The sequence below is a fragment of the Diachasma alloeum genome, unplaced genomic scaffold (assembly GCF_001412515.2).
Source record: "Diachasma alloeum isolate Michigan unplaced genomic scaffold, Dall2.0 Dall_scaffold_00359, whole genome shotgun sequence".
NCBI lineage: Eukaryota > Metazoa > Arthropoda > Insecta > Hymenoptera > Braconidae > Diachasma > Diachasma alloeum.
In genome coordinates this window covers 1,105,179-1,124,308 of record NW_021680498.1, presented here as the reverse complement: position 1 = coordinate 1,124,308, position 19,130 = coordinate 1,105,179, and the positions used below count along the sequence as shown (strand labels likewise).

At 36.5% G+C, this 19,130-nt stretch overlaps 1 protein-coding gene and 1 long non-coding RNA gene across 2 annotated transcripts in view; both read left to right on the top strand.

Annotated features, from left to right (window-relative positions):
* The first annotated feature begins 278 nt into the window (after positions 1-278).
* Positions 279-1,340, top strand: LOC107041213. Its single transcript, XR_001461041.1, has 3 exons — positions 279-365; positions 857-1,102; positions 1,214-1,340. It is a non-coding gene; the product is annotated as an uncharacterized LOC107041213 (long non-coding RNA).
* An 11,993-nt stretch (positions 1,341-13,333) lies between these two features.
* LOC107041210 overlaps positions 13,334-19,130 on the top strand; it is a 15,082-nt gene continuing 9,285 nt past the window's right edge. The window contains exons 1-2 of the mRNA XM_015261652.1: positions 13,334-13,370; positions 16,522-16,568. Of these exons, the coding sequence (XP_015117138.1) occupies positions 13,334-13,370; positions 16,522-16,568 (84 nt within the window). The remainder of the gene's footprint in view (positions 13,371-16,521; positions 16,569-19,130) is intronic.

Sequence of the window (19,130 nt, the reverse complement as noted above, 5' to 3'; positions counted from 1 at the left end):
ATTTTTTATTTAAAAAAACATTTATCTCATTCTTTCAATTATGAAATGTGAGAGGTATTTATCGATGATGATAAGGATAAGGATAGATCATTTCCTTCGGAAGGGAAAAAAATAATTGGCTCGTGGAGACTTATAAACTAGCGAAGTTTCAAAAGTTGATTATGATTTAATTGGAGTGATTTATGATGTTATTATGATCATATAAAATGATTGAGTATCCGGAGGTTAAATTTAGCTACTGCGCCACCTCGCGGTGGCGTCTATGTACCTCACCTACCATAACTTCCACGAAAACAGGCTAATGGCCGAAGATTAGCCGATATTATAGAAATGTCAAACGAGAGAAAAATCATCTATAATTAAATGTGAGTGACATAATTCATTTGTTTACTAATAATTATGACTTATAAATTAAACATGATCGATCTCGTCAATCTGACATTATTTCCAACACATGCTGGATCAGCTGACGGTTTATCTAGAGATGACTATCTCTTTCGACACAGTTTCGACTTTGATCAAATTCCACGCGTACCGCTGTGATTGATAAAGTGCTATTCCTACTCGTCTTGACTTCTGAAATAGATAATAGAAGCATTAGGCAATTCTTAAAATTTTTTTACAACTCGATCGTGACTCCAAATACATATCCATCGTACACTGGGTGCTGAATACTTCCGGTGGATTCAGGCATTCATCGCCATCTTTTCTTCTCTCTTTGCCAAACGCTGCCCCCCCCCCCCACATTAATCCCTCATTTTCGTATCGCCGTATCACAACAGATATGTTTTTATGGCACGAGATCGTTAATCAAATCTGACGTTTCAATGACGAAATGCTCATCGAATTGATCTAGGTTACCTCCCGTATATCTGACCCAGAATGAGCATTCCTCATCACGTACTGTGGTTTTCATACTGGATTCAACGAGGAATAAGGGATATCGTGTTGCTCAGAAGGATAACGAATACAGATGGTGGAAATTATATGGAACGTGGTCGAGTAACCTCGCTCTGACTGTCGTCTTTCCTGGCTTCTATTATGCACTAGTGGTTCACTCAATACTGTTTATGAAGGCCACAGGATTTTGCACAAATTCAAGGTAATTATATGGGGGAGGAAACTATCTCTAGGATAATTTGAGGATATTATTCCATCCCGTTAGGGATTTTTAGGTTTTTTCAATGAATAAAAACAATTATTATTATTATAGAAAATATTTAGCGAAATGGCTGAAGGACTCGGAAAAAAATTTGGCAATTGCAAATTCTTCGAAGTCACCCAATATGACAAAGAAAATCCCATTTGAATAGACGTTTACATTAATTTTCGTAATGATTAATTTAGTTGAAGATCATAGGATATTAAAGAAATAAATACCCACTTTGATTGGATTGTAAAATAGTATTGTGACCTAAAAAATCATTTGAACTACTATTTCTATTTGATTATCATGAAATCGTCGCCAGCTCTGGTTCAGAGACGCCGCCGCAAGGTGGCGCAGTAGCCGAGCCCAACCCCAAAAGGCACTCCATCACTCGCTCTCAATAAATGAACGAATAAACAAAAATCTAAAATCAGTAAAAACCTCAAGGAAAAATCTTCTCATTCACATCTCCACTTGAATTTAAAAAATAAACCAAACTTCCCCCAAAAAAAGTTCTCTCTCACTGAAATCTCCTCCCGGAATCAACCAAAACAAATTTAAATACAGTAGCCAGCCTGACAGATACGAATGGAGAATCCTGAAAGGAGTATCCTGATCCCCGGAGTCCATGTATACTCTGCGATTCCATGCACCGCTGACTCGGTAACTCACTTGATTCCCCCCCGAATGCAATGCGCCGGGTATTGGGAGTAAAAACCAACGGTTTGAATTTTCGGTGGTCTTCTTATAGCCATAGCTGGGTGGCAAACGACAAAAACAAGTAAAAATTGTGAACGAACGGCGGAAAGAGAACACGAGGAAGAGCGGGGAAAGAACACGAGAAAACAAGCTGGGCGGAGCGGACTGCCACACCACCAGAGTCAAAACAAATAACCCAAGACGTTTCAATTCCCACGAGAGTAGCCAATTCATGTGTTTTTGTTTTAAGCGGGGGAGTAATGTCAATACAAACATTTTAGGGGTATTTAGAATCTCGGGAGTATCGAATTCCAAATAGTGGAGATTTGATTTGACCCTTCCGAGGGTCAAATAAAAATAAAACATGCAATTAAAAAAATAAAAGATGCAATCCAATTATTTTGTTATTCAATTTATCATTTAAAAAAATGCTATGTAAGATTTAATAATATTTATCAACCTAAATAATTAATTATTGGCGTCAAAATTCGTAATCAGTCATCATGAGGAAATACTGAAAAAAAATTTTTTTTTAATAAATAATCCCATTTTGTGAAATTTTTCCTCTTTCGTGATTGATCGACAATAATCAACGGAATGTGGACTTAATCTGTTACACAAAAACAATTGTCCAACACTCTCGGCGTACGTCAAAGGGCGAGAACAAAGGCACCAGGAGATGAGCCATATAAAACAGATTCAATGGCTCCATTGAGTTGTAAATTATCCCAATGGTATAAAACGCGACAGAGGCTGTCTTAAAAAAAAGGGATAAAAAATTGAACGAAACAAGCACTGAGATGGGGAAAACGATAAAGATATAATGATGATGGAGCTGGGGAATACTAGGGCAAAGCGCAATAAAACCCGGGGGTCGCGCCCCAGTGAATCTGTTTCGGCTGAGTTAATTAAGAGCTCAGGCCTCTTAATTCAATTATAATTTATACCTCCGAGGTAACTCTCCGCGTTCTTCACGAGTGAGATGCAATCAATTATCAATTTTCAAATGCTCCGTGTGTTTTACCCGCAATTTGTTGGGATTATACACTCCAAGAGGTTCTGAAGAATTTTTTTTTTTTTTTTTATATTACGGGAAAAATATTTAGTGATTTAATTTATCGAGAAATGTAATGATTAATGATTAATTTTTATGTCAATAAATTATTCATGTCAAAAATTCTAATGATGAAATGATTAATTTTTTTTTTCGTTGAATTTTGGTTGTGATCAACTCCGGGAGAATCAACTTTCGCGGGTTCCCGGCAGGCTGACAAAGTAATTGAATGTCGCCCGTTGGTATTCCATTTTCTTACCTCACGAAAATTTCGTATTAACCGAGGGAACCTGTCAATGTCTGCTGATCACAGTGCGGTGAAGGAGCAATTAATTTCTCGATATTAATCGAGAGGAGTCTCCAGTTGGCACCTTCAACGAGACCCACTTCTCCCACATTTTGAGTAAGAATATCTACTTCAAATTTTTTTGTGAATATAGTCGGCAATTGAAGAACAGAAAATGAATCTTAACGTGTCCTATTTTTTGAAACCATCATTGAAGATATTTCCTCAAGAAACTGTTGTATTTATCTTCGTAATGACAAATTCGGTTGAAGATCATTGGATATTAAAGAAATGAATAATTTAATGTCACTTTAATTGGATTGTTGAATGATTTTGCATTATGAAAAATCATTTGAACTACTATTTCTATCTGATTCTCATGAAATAGTCGCCAACTCTAGTACACAGACGCCACCGCGAGGTGGCGCCGCAGCCAAACGTCATCATTAAATTCGCTCCATCACTCTCTCACTAAATAAATGAACAAATAAACATGGAAAAAAATTAAAAATCATTTCAGACATTCATATTCATCTTCATAATGACAAATTTAGTTGATCATGGGATATTGGAGAAATGAAAAACCATTTTAATCGCCCTTTCAAATGGTATTGCATCCTCAGAAATGATTTAAAATACCATTTCTATCTGATTCTCATGAGATAATCCCCAGCTCTAGTACACAGACGCCACCGCGAGGTGGCGCCGCAGCAAAACTTCATCATTAAATCCGCTCCATCACTCTCTCACTAAATAAATGAAGAACTAAACACCGACAAAAGTTAAAAATCATCATAAGAAACAAGTCTCACCTTGCGGCCCCGTTTTTCACCGAAAATTCTTCACTCGCATATCCTGTCCGAAAAAAAATGGCAGGAATCATTCCTGCAATCGTGGCAGCGCAATTAGCCCGAGTAATGTATTTATGCGAGTCTTTTGAATGTAATTAGCATGTGATTTGTACTGAGGACTCGAGGATTGAAAAAAAATCGGTCGGAGGAGTTCAGCCCCGTTTGCGTGCGTGTATACACTATCGGGGAGGGACTTGGTCACGGTTGAGCAAACGCCGCGGCCACTGGACGTACCTATCCAATCGTCGGGCTCAATTCCGGCTAATTGCTCTCTCACGATACGCTTCAGTGGGCACCGAACGGCCGTACAGGTGGTCCCCGATAGTGTTTTATCCCCGATTTACTCAACTTCTTCACTTAGCTCTTCGCGTATTTGACTCGGTTTCATAATTCAACGTGTGTTCATTGCTAATGTGGTTTGAGGGGGGGAATTGGTCGCCCGCTGGGTGATTTCTTCATTGGTGGGGGGTTTAATTCACTCAGAAGGCAAGCCATTTAGAGGCACAATGTATATAAAAAAATTTTAAGAAATCAAATTGAGAAGAAAAAAAAATTGTGAAAATTGAAAAAAAATAGAAAACAAAATTTTTTTAAATAATAAAGTTGATATTAAGAGACTTTAAGGACCTAAGGGTCAAACGATGATATGAGCAAATGTTTTTTAGTTTATTCATGACCTAAAAATATTTAAAAACTACTAGATTCGCCTAAATCAAATTTTTCGATAGTTTAAGTGAAAAAAATTATTTTTCGCGTGGGCTGCGGTAATTTGAGCAGTAGTGGAGGTTTAATTCACTCTTAAGGTAATCCAAGCGCCATTTAAAGGCCCATATTGATGACATGAACATAAAAAAAATTGAGGAGCTCAAATTGAAAAAAAATTGAAAAAATCAAATTTTAAAAAATTTAAAAAAATTAATGAATTTAATATGAAGATTTTTTTATGGGTCTGAGGGTCAAACAATCGTATGAGCAAATGTGTTTCATGACCGAAAGGTTTTGCTCACGACTTACAAATATTAAAACCCCTCATTTTAGCAATAAATAACCGTAAAAAAATTCTCATGTTCTCAAGAATAATATTATTCATCTTTCTGTCCCATTCATTCAATTAATTCCGATCTATTATCACCATTATGCCACACAACTGATCAATTCAAAACCACTTAATATTCATTCAATTGAGACTGCATTTCACAGAAGAAAGATCGCGCGAGAGATTTATTTATTCCGCCAAAATGATTTATCATCGGCGGAGGAATTATTCAATTAATACGGAATATGATTTATCATCTTTCAATAAATCATTCACTGGAATTCTGTATTATATACGCATGCACTGCCTATTCAGCTGCCTATCCCCGTGCGAGGAAAACAATCGCTTCAGTCCGATACAACTTTATTATTTTTATTAAACGATTGATTTCTCGTTTGAAGGTCCCATTGTCTCATTTCGCCAGCCAATCGCCCATTTTTCCGGGATTATAATCATTCATTAGGACATGAGACCTCGTCCCACCGCGCGCGAGGAGAAATACCCAATAAAAATATCGGAATAATTCAATTTTGCGACGTATTATCCGATGACCCAATTCCCCCTGTCTCGGATCATTTGAGCGGAACGCTCACGTATTTTTTTCTCTATTCCAATTTTTTTATCTCTTTATTTATTACCGCATGTATTAGTTAACTGCTGGAGGTCGCTGTTTGTGCGATGATAATTCCGTGGGGAGAGGGCAGTAAAAAAATTCTAGACTTTATGTTCTCAGATATGGGGGTTCGATCGTCGTGAAAAAGTTTGGTGATCTAGTCTGGCGGGGAAAGGGATGGGCGCGCCGGTTCCGTCGACGCATCCAGATATTTCAGTAGATAAATTTTGTAATGGTCAGGCGGTGGGAAACGGAGGAAATAGGGATTGAAATTCTTCAAGGGGGGGGGGGGATTCGGAGGGCTGGGGGAAGGGTTATTGTGGTGCTTGGAACCAATTTTTGGAATTAAGAATATTAATTTTTTCCGAATTTCATTTTTTTTTTCTTCGATTTTTTGTCTTTGAGAACTTGACAAAAAAATCGTAGAAAATTTTACTGGACGGAAGGTAACCTTCAGTTCGATTTAAGGGAAAAAAATTAATGAACTTTTGAAGTTTCTCCGAAAATTTAACTAAAATTCAATTAAACTCGGCAATTTCCATGAATTTTCAAGTGCAAATGAATATTCACCGTCAAATTCCAGGAAATCCCTTCAAAATGATTAAAATTCCAGGAATTTTGAAGGCATTTCCCGACAATTCAAAGGAATCTGGAATTCAAGGAGCGATTCCCCTGAATTTTCCTACTTTCTCTTTAATTATTCCGGAATAAATGACCTGAAATTTACAATCTCCCACGGATGGCAATCTTCACGACGACTAACTCGATTAACTAGACTAAAATTTTCCCCCACATAATGTTTTACAACTGCAGGAAGTATATAGACCGCCTATAACACTCGAGCTGTCGCCCCGGGGGATAGACTTCAGCAAGAAGCCCGAGCAATGAATTATCCATCGCGGGCATTTTTCGGTCGAGAATTTGCATCGCGAAAGTGGCTACCAACCACTGAACTCTGATGGACTACCGGGCTATTCTTAGAAGCAAACACCCTTCAGGATCATTCCACGGGATCCCCGCATACAGCTCTGTTCATTTGAACCGAATCAACTTCATTCGAATCAAATTAGTAGTGAGGCTGTAAACCTCACAAGATTTCTACTAATATCTCCGAATCTAAGGGAGATAACGAAATTTTCGTCATAACCTTTTTTGTAGCCCTCAATTCGCCCCACAAAAAAGGTTATGACAAAAATTTCGCTATCTCCCTTAGATGTCGAGATATTCACTGAAAACGGGTCAATAAACAGTTTTTGAAATGTAAATGAATGGTTTTTTGATTGAAACAATTAATTCTTTAATTATTGGACAATTATTTATCAATTGTATACCATATATTTCTTCATGGGATTGTCCCATCCTCCGCTCTTCTAATGGCTTTTCCCCCGTGTGACGTAACAAAAACTTGTGCGTACGAACGACTGGACGAACCGCCTTTTATTTCACTCGAATTGCGCAGTGAATATTTATTCCGCGGAAAGACGTAGTATAAAATCTATGATTCATCATCAACACTTTTTCAAATATTTTATTCACGTAAATTCAGCACCTTTTTCCTGGAGAGAGAGATGTAACGCGTACACTAGCTGTAACTACTGTTTGCTGAAAGTTTTCTCGTTTCGCATTGACGAAAAATGTTTTTACATCCTTCGGATATTTTTCACCCGGTGTGAAAGTACGAGTGAGTGACAATAAATGTCTGTTTTACGATTCAACTGGGAGATCGGTTCAACACAACTGGAGATATTTTTATTTGTGAGTTGAAAGAAAATGGCGATGATGGCTGCGTTTGCTGGGAAATTTATTGTAGATTTGGATTTTTGGGATTTTTACTTGAGATTATTCTTGTTTACACTTGGAAAAATGTTATTCATTCGTATTATTCGTTTGAATCAAATAAAAATCTTTATTTGATATTTATTACTCGTTTCAAAATTTTTTTTAAATTATATCAATTAAATTATTTATTAAAATGAAGTGAACAATTCAGTCATTTCAAATAAAAAGTTTTTCTATTTAAAGAGAAACATATTCTCATTATTGTATTATAATTATTGCATTTTTCTTTTTTAATTTGTTTTGAGGCAATTTTAATTTCGAAACAATAATAAATTATTAATATCAAAGAAATTTCTATTTGATATTTTATTTAATATTTAATTGATAATTAAAAAAAAAACATTTATTCAAGAAATCAATAAATAAAAAATTAAATTAAAAAAACAAAAAAATGATAATTTTTATTAAATAAAAAAAAATTAATTTTTCAATTCAATAAAAACTTTATTTCGTGCGATTTAAATATACAATTTTTCTGGATAGTTTTTCATCCCCTTTTAAAGACTCGATTATCTCCAATCACGCCATTAAGACACGCGTTTAGTCTTATTTATTTTTCCAATTTAATTCCCGACACTTTAATTCCAATTCAATGAGAAAAAAATTGTCGAAGCCCGATGAAGAATTAGGTCATCACTTATCGAGGATTTAAATGAATTCGATAAAAGTGAAAATGGCAAAGTTTTTTACAGCGCCATAAATCATTTCCCGTATAAATCCCTCGGCAAAGATTTTGAAAGGCGGTGAAAGAGTAATCAGACATTTTACGATCTTTATAAATTCGATTTCGATAAAGACCGATAGGGCCCTTTTCTGGGTTAAGCAAATACCTTTTGTCTTGACGGGCAATCGGACGGGTATCGATAGTCGCGGTGCTCGTACTGGTTACACATGACTTATTCGTCATCTCGGGTGACGTAGGCGAGGGGGAAGATTCCAAATAGATTCTATTAATGAATCAGATGTTGATTGTTTCTATTGTAAGAGACTTCATCCACCGATTTTAGGTCGTCCCGAAGGGACTTGGGGTTTTGTCTGGCCCAAATGGTCATTTTTTATTATTATTCTTTAAATTCAGGATTCATTTATTTTATTTTTATATTTTTATAAAAATTTATGTATTTTCATTTAAAGCCCCTCTGCCATAGGGCGATGACCCTGAAGGGCAGATAATAAATAAATAAAAATAAATTAATTTTTATCTTGAGCATTTGAATATTTTATATTTATTTTATTAAATTAAATCGGAATATTCTGGGCATCACATGAGAGCAATAATTAACAAAAAGCTATACAGTCTTCAATATTTGAAAAAAAATTTGGTTTTTGAATTTTCAAAATTTACGTTTTTTAAATTGAAATTTTGTTTGCTCTTCAGTTGATGATTTTCCTTATTCGAAAATTCATCTACTTATATTTCAATATTTTTTATTATATTGAATTAATTAATCTTGAATTGACATTTAATTAATTCTGAACAATTTATGAGAAACTTTAATAGAAACCTAACGCTTTCGCTAATAAATTCTGCTGAAAGATTCTACACGTCTTTTGCGTGAATTTTTTGAAACATTCGCAAATAGACATTTGTTCATAGAAAAATACCTACAGATGTTAATTTTCGTGTAGAATTTATTTCAGATATTAATCTTCAAAATTCAAAATTCACGTTTACACAACTTTAAATGTAACCATTGAATAGCAAATATCGTCTGACATTTCAAGAATCCTACTCAGGTTGCTCATGGGCCACCCTAAAAGTGCCACTGCAGACTGCCTTGTGCGGTTTCTCCTCGGTTCTCACATGACTCATCCCCCCCAGCCCAAAAGACGAAAAAACCTCTGAATAATGTAGTCAATTGAGACTTTATTCCAGTCGTGAACTTCATATCAGTCGTGCAAAAGGAGGAAAATCCTCGGAAAATCCTCGGGCCCTCAGCCCGCACGAAGGCTCGCGTTAAGGAGTTGAAGAAAAATCTGTCTCTCGGGAAATGTATCTTTCCCTTCGCGATAAATTTGGCGTCGACTACACTGTTAGAAAATTTAACATCACCAAAAACGAGTTGAATTTTGGGTCACCCAAAATGTTTTAGAAGAGTCTCGCTTCCTAGTGCACCGGGTGAAAAAAATTTGGGCGACAAATAAATCGGCCTCTTGCAACATGACATTCTCGAGCCCCATCGAGAGCGGCGAGACACCGGGACGGCGCCTGAGAATTGCCTTCGACGCTATTATCGAAACTCCGTCATCGGGACCATTGACAAGACACGTTTGTTATTTTTTTTTCTCCCCCGACGTGACATCTAGTGCATGAATTCTCGCGACACTTGAAATAAAGAGCGAGTGAAATATGTAAGCGGTGACGTCATTCGCTCGATCGAAGTTGGTTGGCTTCGTCCAGGGGAATTGCCAGTGGAATTGCTGTTTCGCTGCTAGAACTGGGAATTTTAGACCGGGGATTCGGGGTATCGAGGAAGGATTTCGGGGAGTCGATTATTCATGGCGGAATTAGTCAACGGGTGGATGAGGTTTTTTTTAGATTTGGTACAGTCATTCGTAGATGAATAGGACGGGGGGAGGCGGTAATGCTCCAGTTGCGGTGAGCGCGACAATTATCAGAAGGTTGAGTGATGCGATGACGTGGCGCCGGGAAACTCTGACGAATGGCTAATTGACACATTGGATATTTCAATTTTTTTATAATCCGGAAAGAACTCGGAGAAGAATGTTTTGAAAAATCTATGGCACTGATATTTTCTGTATCCAACACATGACTCATTCACATGACAACATTTTTACTATCTCCTTAATTTCCTGTTTTCAATTATCTGATGTGTTTATCCATCCATTCATTTATTGAGAGATAGTGATTGAGTGGATTTAGCGGTTGTGTTTGGCTACTGCGCCTCCTTGCGGTGGCGTCACTGTACTGGAGCTGAGGCCTATTTCATGGGAATCAAATGGAAATAGTCGTTCATACGATTTCTCAGAATGCAATATTATTCAAGAATTCAATCTAAGTGCTTATTTATTTCGTAAATATCTCATAATCTTCAAATGCATCTGTCATTATGAAGATGAACCTAAACGTCTATTCAACTACGATTTTGTTTGCCACGTTTGGCGACTGCAGTGATCATTAGTCTTGAATATTAGTATAGTCGAATTTGGAATCGTCAAATATTTCTTCCAAGTTCATCACACACTTGGAAAAATATTTTCGATGACGTTATTTTTTTCTTGGTGGTTGTGTTTGGCTACTGCGCCTCCTCGCGGTGGCGTCACTGTACCAGGGCTGGTGCCTATTTAATGAGAATCCTATAGAAATAGTAGTTCATATAATTTTTCAGAATGAAATACTATTTATTTATCAGTCCAATCCAAGTGCTTCTTTACTCCTCAATTATCTAATAATTTTTAACTGCATTAATTATAATTTTATTAATTATAATTTGTCATTACTAAGATGAATATAAATCTCGAAACTTTTCATTATTTATCAAGATACCCATTCTAAAATGCGTTTAAGTTCCAAAAAAATGTTTATTCATTCATTTATTTACTAAAAAAGCCCTGAAAGTGCCAGAACATCGGTAAACATGAAGTCAGCCGTCCAGAAAAAGCCCTAGAACCCCAAGAAACTGTCAAAAACATGTCGTATATAAAGATCTGTTGATTCAGTGTCGGATGATAGGAGTGATCGCTCCAATCATCATCAATCGTTCAACGTCCGGACACCCTACACCATAACATCTTGACCAGTATTAGAAGTTACTGTGACCCCTAGAAGAAAAGAATGAATCACCCGGGTCCCTATCCCACCGACATCTCCACTGGGAGGGGGAGTACTTGAAAGGGTTGGACCTCTTGAAAAACTCCTCAGGCCGGATATAGATGCTCAGGTCCACGTGCATACCCTGTCCTCTGCGGGACCATTCTCTTCATTATGATCAGTATCGACAAGATTATGCATTATACAATTAAAAATAAATGAAGGAAAAATGAATAAATGAATAAATAAATTAATTAATAAATTAATAAATTAATAAATTAATGAATTAATAAATTAATTAATAAATAAATTAATAAATTAATAAATCAATAAATAAATAAATTAATCAATTAATCAATAAATGAAGGAAAAAATAAATAAACAAATAAATTTTATCATCACTTCCCAAACCATCTGACCCTCGATTGCAAAATAAAAATAATCTTCCATAAAAACCAAAAAAAAAATTGAAAAACCGAGAGATGATGTGAAGCGTGTCGGAATGGAATGATGACGCCGTCGGAACGTCGCCACGTACAACTGCAAAAACTGTGTCGCGTGGCTCCACTTCTCACGCGTAAACCCCAGTATTCACTAGTACGTACACTTGAACCTTCGTCATCTTTTCTGGGGAACCACTGTTGTTTATATTCACAGTATATAGCCACTTGATATGAACACGACTTCGATTAAAGTCGAATGGGCTCCATTTGGCTTGAACTCTCACGTAAATGAGGGGTTTTACGGTTCAACTGTACTTTTACAACACTTCGTGGCCATTTCAACAATGCGATATGAATATTCCATAATTTTTATTCAGTTTTTTATTCTTTAAATTATGAAAAATTACGTTTTTACTCGAAATCAAATTTTTCAAATCGTTTTTTTGCAGTAATGGTAATAATAATTGATATAATAACATACACGATAATTTTTCTTCAATTTGTTATTTAATAATTGATGAAAAATTACATCTTTTTTTCAAATTAAAATTTTCCAATTTTTTTTTATGATAATTATTTTAATTTGATTCAAAATGAAAAAATATTTGTATCAAATATGCGATATCTTCTCAATTATCCGCCCAATTTCAGCGTTAAATCGAATTCAGCAGATGTATCAGCAGATTTCTAAAATTTGATTCGGCCATAAGCGAAGAAAAAAGTCTTTCTCATATTTTCTTCTCCGATACACTTTTTTTTCCAGAAAATGTCCCATAAACCTATCTCCTATTTGTCCGCACCCGTGATTTGTGGGCAATTCGCTTCGCCTGTTTGGAAAACATTCGGGCGGTGGTGGGCATTGTCCACTCGGCCAGGTGACTTTTCTCATTTGTGTAACTGGCACACCGGGTGGACTTTCTTCTGAACGCACGCGCCCTCTCTTTTTTTCCACATCTCTTCTTTCTTCTCAGAGTCTGCTTATGTGGAACCGATGGAGGCCATTTTTTAGCGGTTTTGGTGGTTTGACCTCTTGCATTATGCATCTACGTAATTAAATTTGGGGTACTCTTTTTTAAAATGATGAATTATCTTCAAAGTGAAGCGCTAATTTTTAGAGCCTTCCGGAGTGAGTGATGAGGACTGGAGAGAGGTGGATTATCATATATCGTAATTATTGTACTAGTGAATTTTTTTATTTCACAGCAATTGTGATAATGATTGATGATTGAGTGAACAATTATTCCACGATATATTTTAAAAAATGAGAGAGAGTGATGAAACGCATTTAAAGGTTATGTTTGGCTACTGCGCCGCCTTGCGGTGGCGTCTCCGCACCAGAGGTGAAGACTGTTTCATGAGAATTAAATAATAGTTTAAATTATTTTTTAGAATACAATACTATACATTATGAAGATAATTATAAGCGGTTGTTCAAATATGATTTGATTCACTCGAATAAAATCATAAAAACAAAAAAATCATGAATCATAAATCATATTCTATTCATAAAAGTAAATCATTTTTTTATCGAAGTCACAAAATCGTCACAAAAAGTGACTTCGAAAAAAAAAAATTTAATTTTATGAATAAAATATGATTTATGATTTTTTTGTTTTTATGATGTTATTTTAATATCATGACATTATGACAAATGGTCTTGAATATTAGTATCGATGAATTGGCGACTGTCAACATTTTTCCCTAATCCTTCAAACACTTGGAAAAATATATTTACTAATGTTATTTTTTTCAAGACCCCAAAACACTTGGAAATATTCATTCCTTGCAATGATTTTGAATTCTCGCTTATGTTTACTTATTCATTCATGTATCGAGAGATGGTGATCGAGCGCATTTGAATTGTGTTCGACTACTGCGCCACCTTGCGATGGCGTCCCTGTACCACAGCTGAGGAATTTCAAGCAAAAGAAATAAAAACAGTAATTCAAATGATATCTCACAATGCAATGCTATTAAAAAATCCAGAATTATTGAAAAAAATATCTTCACTCCAGTTTTTCACATGCCAATATAATCCCAATAATGCGAGACATTGTTACCCTCAAAAAAACTCAACTATTCCGCTAAAATGAATCAAAAAATTCACTTAAAAAAATTTAATTTCATCAAAAAATTAGTTTCCAAGTTTCTGCAGCTCCTGAACACCTCCCACGTTATGCGAACGCGAATTAATGGATTTTCAAAAGTACCTCTCGAGCGAAAACCCTTGAAAAGCCTTCGCCTCACCCGCAAGGATCTCCCACCCAAACCCAATACCCGAAAAATCCACCGGTCCCACACTAGCAAAGCCCCGTAAACCGTTTTTCATTCGTCCGGTCATTCAAGTGTTGGCAGTTTTTCACGCGGCAGGCGACAATCCCCACTAAATCCCCTGAGGACGAGTCCCCCACGTGCCACACAAGGGTGACACGCCGGTCGCATCCTCTCACTCCACACTCACTCGTCAGCGCTCCGAATTCACGAGCGGAGTGATTTTTTGGCGCATTCAACTAGTCCTATCGCCTCTAGTCCCCGGATTAATCCGGCTAGTTTTTTAATTGCGGAGATTCGTCGCGGAAAAAATTGGGGAATTTATCGTTCAACTCTCGGGGTTAAAGTACCCATTCACCCGGCGGATCGATGATACGCGAGTGCCAGAGGTTTTAATCAAGTTTTTTTTTATCCAATTAGCGACACTAGTGCTGGTGTCCTCCACCTGTTGGTCAATGACTCGAATGTTGCGCGTGAAAAGTGAAGCCGAGGTACATGTGGACGAATTTTTTGGGAGTAATTCGAGAGCTTCTGCCGGGGTAATTAACCGCCCGGTTGAGCTTGTTAACGAGTTCAAAGAGTTTTAAGGTTATTTAATAAATTGCAATTAGGATCTAATGGACATGACGTGCTACATTAGCTCGCGATGAGAGGGCTCAATGGGTGAGTGCTTTTATTGCTGTGAATTTGACCTGTCACTTTGACGATGGCAACGGGAATGTGTGGAATCCACAGTGTGAATGCCATGCGCATCTCAATCGTTAATTAATTTCATGTAATGTAATTAATTGAGATTTATTCCTGGTTGAGTATTACTGGTGTTCACTAGTTGGAGGTCTTTTGGCGATTTATTTGGTGTTGACCCACGGGTCAAAAAACACTCTTATCGAAATATACCATTCAAGTCGACTTGGCTCTCAGCTGACTTTTCGAGGAATATCTCCGCATCTAAGGGAGATATCGAAATTTTTATAATGACCTTTTTTGCGGTGCGAATTGAGAGCTACGAAAAAGGTTCTAATAAAGATTTTGCTATCTGCCTTAGATTCCGAGTTATTCATTGAAATTTATCATCATGAATTTCAATCATCAAATTTGTCAACTAATTTGCGTTAGAAAAATTGGAAAAAAATCATGAATGTTCAACGGCATTCAAATTAAATTCCGCGCAGAATTATTATTTTTTTAAACACTTGTTCTTTACAAATAAAAAATTGGAATTGTTTAAACTTTCGAAATTAATTTTTTTCAGGAATTAAATCGATTTCTGGTAAAATTCTGAGTTTGAATAAATTTATTACAATTCCGAACAAATGATTTTTATGGTGGAAAACTGATTGTTCACAAATTATTCATTTTTAACCAATTTTTTAACCGTTTCCGATTTTTTCAGATTTTTAGAATCCAATAAAAATAATTTGCCACTCGTGATAGAAAAAAATCAATAAATCTGCAAAAAAAATAATATTGAACAAATCTTCAAATCGATCCCTAACAATTAAGAATACATCCTCAAAACCTGAGTCTTCCCTCCCCTTGTGCAGTCGCCATTGCCCCGTACGGTAACTCCTGTTCTCCACCAGGGAATCGCGGTGCAATTAAAGCACGAAACCCGAGTCGTCGGCGCTCGTTGCGCCCAACATACATATAAACACGATCCACGTAGTGCGGGTATTACGACTTGATGCGTGTCGGGGGCTGGTGTGTACGCGTGATGAATGTGCGGTAGGAAATTCAGCCGAGTGTACAACCCGAGTCAAAGTGAGCGCCACACACGTGTCCCCCATGCACTTCTGTACCTCAACTTGATTCATTCGCCCACTCGATTTCGCGCCATTAATTCCCGCGATGTTAAATCCCCGCGATATCTTGAATCCATTTAACTCCGCATTTCCCCATTTTTGGGACTTCTAAATTGCTGACGACTCCATGCGCATAATGCAACCCCAAATGTCCTTAATTAACTGAAGAAGGAAAATTAATTATTAAATGATCAACTCAAAACTGATTAGACTAAAAAATAGAACAATTCTGCGAATTGTTTTCGCGAATTTGTTTCGTATGATTTTAATGAAATGGTTCTCACAATAAAATTAAAGACATTTGAATGTTTCATTGGGCTAATTGCCCTTGTGTGAGTCACCGGACTCCCTGGAATAATAAAAATCATCGCGATTGTGGTGCCCTGTGGATAATCCAGCCGAGCGAGCCCAATAACTCGAGTGAATCAAAGCGAATGAGCTAATGAACGTTATGCCCACGTGTAAATGTCGGTGTCGTTCATGTTGTTGGTCGTTGTTGACTCACCTGTGTGTTCCCGCAGTAACACGAGATGCACTTTGGTTGCGCAACCGACAACACATCGTCCGTGTGTGCAACTTCCACCGCACACGCCGCTCACGATTCCGCGTTTTTTTAAAGTCGCTTGTTATGACTCCTAGTTATGCTCGTTTCGAGTTATTGCGTATGTCTTATTGATGAAAATTAATGATTATTGTTTGGTTGTTGCAGGTTACCACAGCTTGCCGTCTTAGCGAAGATTTTGTGCCTCCTGATGGTGAGTAGAAATAATTGGTTTATTTGAGCATGAAAAATTTTCAAACGTGAATAATAAGGGAATTTAATGAATTATTTGTTTCAACAACGAGACATTTTGCTCGAGAGGCTGATGATTCGCGCGGAGACCGCGCCATTTCAGGATGAGAATATCTCTCATGAAGTGAAGCTAAATGATAAATATTTCGTTCGAAGTTACAGGGTTGCTATCGCGTCGTCATTGTTATTCTATTTAAAAATTCATTTCTTGTATTTGAGTATTGAATAGCCGAAAGGACAAACAAATAGCAATCTCGTTGAATCATTCGTACAAATTTCTCGAAGCAAAAATGTAGCTATTTGGTCGTTGTTTTGCATCAAACAAATATTTTTCCCCTGACCCTTGAATTACCTTTTCCTCGCTGCAATCCAATTCTCAATTTCCTCAGGTGTTTTCATATTCTTCATCCTATGATACAATCCAGTGCAATGTTGCATCGTGATATGTTTCTCAACTAACTTCGGATGAGCCGAAAATGTACAACCATCAATACCACAAACCCGATGTGTACTCTTGTGATCATTGAGTAATTTTTCTGTTTGAAAATCACGATCACATATTTCACAGTAGTAAGAATCATCCTCCTCATTGCTCGTATAATTCTCATCTCTTATATCACAATAGGGCTCATCTTGGTACAAGGCAGCCTAAAAATTTTTGCTTAAAATTCGTTTTGTAAATCAATAAAAATTTTGTGTTAATACCATTTCACGAGTGAAAAACCTCTTCCATTTATTTTGATAAATGAATGGTGCTCAGGAAACTAGAAAAGCTTCAGGGAAGATAATTTCTCCATTCCTCTTTAATATTCAGTTTGAAGAAAACAAAAATACCCAGATAAACCATCAAAACGACAAATAATTCACCACTTCGTGTGAAAAAAAAATATAAAAAAAGTACGAGAATCAACAGTTTTAGAACTTGTAGAAATATCATTTATTCCTTACATTTAAAATTTGAATACAAATTTATTTCTTTATGTCCACCGTGTTCTCTAGGTTTCCAATAATTGCGTGGATACCGATTATTACAAACAAGGTACAAATGTCATTTGAAACAAACAGCAAGAACAAGAATTGATGACAATTGGGGATTAAGCCAGAAAAAAATCTCTTTACTACATACAAAGGGAACAAACTTCTGATAAGTGACAGGAGTGAATTGAGTTCTTACTTTGAATCGATAATCCATTACTTAATAAATTAATCTAGAAATAAATTCATCTCATCTGTGATCTCTCGATTTCGTGTTGTCGTAATGACACAATGCTATTGCCATATCAGCGAGGAATGTTATTGGGCTCGAAGCACTGGTCAATCAGTTAATTGGCATTTTGTTGATACCAGTCTTTGAACGTTGTATTTCGGTGAATGAAAATTAATCTTCAGTATGGAAACTGCTTCGGATTTATCAAAGCCACAAATAATTGAACACTTTGCGTGAAAGAAAATACAAGTTCCAAGTTCATAAATCCTCGACTCGAGTCATAAAATCATGGACTAATGACACTTGTACCCCTGTTGTGCTCCCCTCGACCCGATGTATTCGTCACGTGTCTCATGTGAACAACTCCACGACAGATATCGAGCAGCGACGAGTGACTAAGACGAATTGGTTCGTAGGAGAGATACGTACCGAGATACTCCTCGAAATCCTAGAACTCGCGTTTTACCCCGTATCCTTTCTTTTCGTATCTCAACCAGTCGTGGATTGATGATCATTGCTGGGGCACTCCCACGCGTTTCAACGCGACGATTTATATCGAGGGGATGTCATCGTCGACTGCTCGAGCTTCAATTTCTTCAATTTTTATCCAATATTCAAATCCGTTTCCGATGGAATTATCAGTCATCCCTGGGGAGATTAAACTCTTCGATTAAATTTCTTCTCGAACAGTTATTCCTTTGTAAATAATGAACTTTTGGAAATATTTTAAACATAAATAAATTTATGGGAAATTATGGGGAAATAGTACTTAATTGGTGATTTTATATGATTTTGGTAAATTGAATTATATTTCTTGTTTAATCAATTGTGGATGAGTGAATTTGGAACTTCATTGTTGAAAAAATCTCCGGAAAATTTTCGGAATTTTTGCATCCTAATGCATTACTACAACCCACAAAATCCAAAACTCAATAGTGAGCGAAACCAAAGTCTCCATTCAGAAGCAAAACTCTTCATTTGGAAGCATACCCTCTCCAATTCAACAATTAATTCGCATAAACAAATCCATCTACCAATCTAATAAAAATTTATGAACCAAAAATTGAATATGACGTAATACCCCCCAGCGAAGGGATTGAAAACAAAAATAATCGATCAGAAACAAACGCTCGAGTTTGGATGAGATATGCAATTGAAAAGTTTTTGGGAAAACTCACCCCCGAGGGGACATGCACTTTGTTATAATCCAACTGAGAGCAAACTGAAGTCGTTAATAAAAATGAGACATGGGTATTGTCGTAAATGTGATTTGTCCAGTGCTCTCGTTTCCCGTTCTCTCCCCCCCCCCCCCCCCCC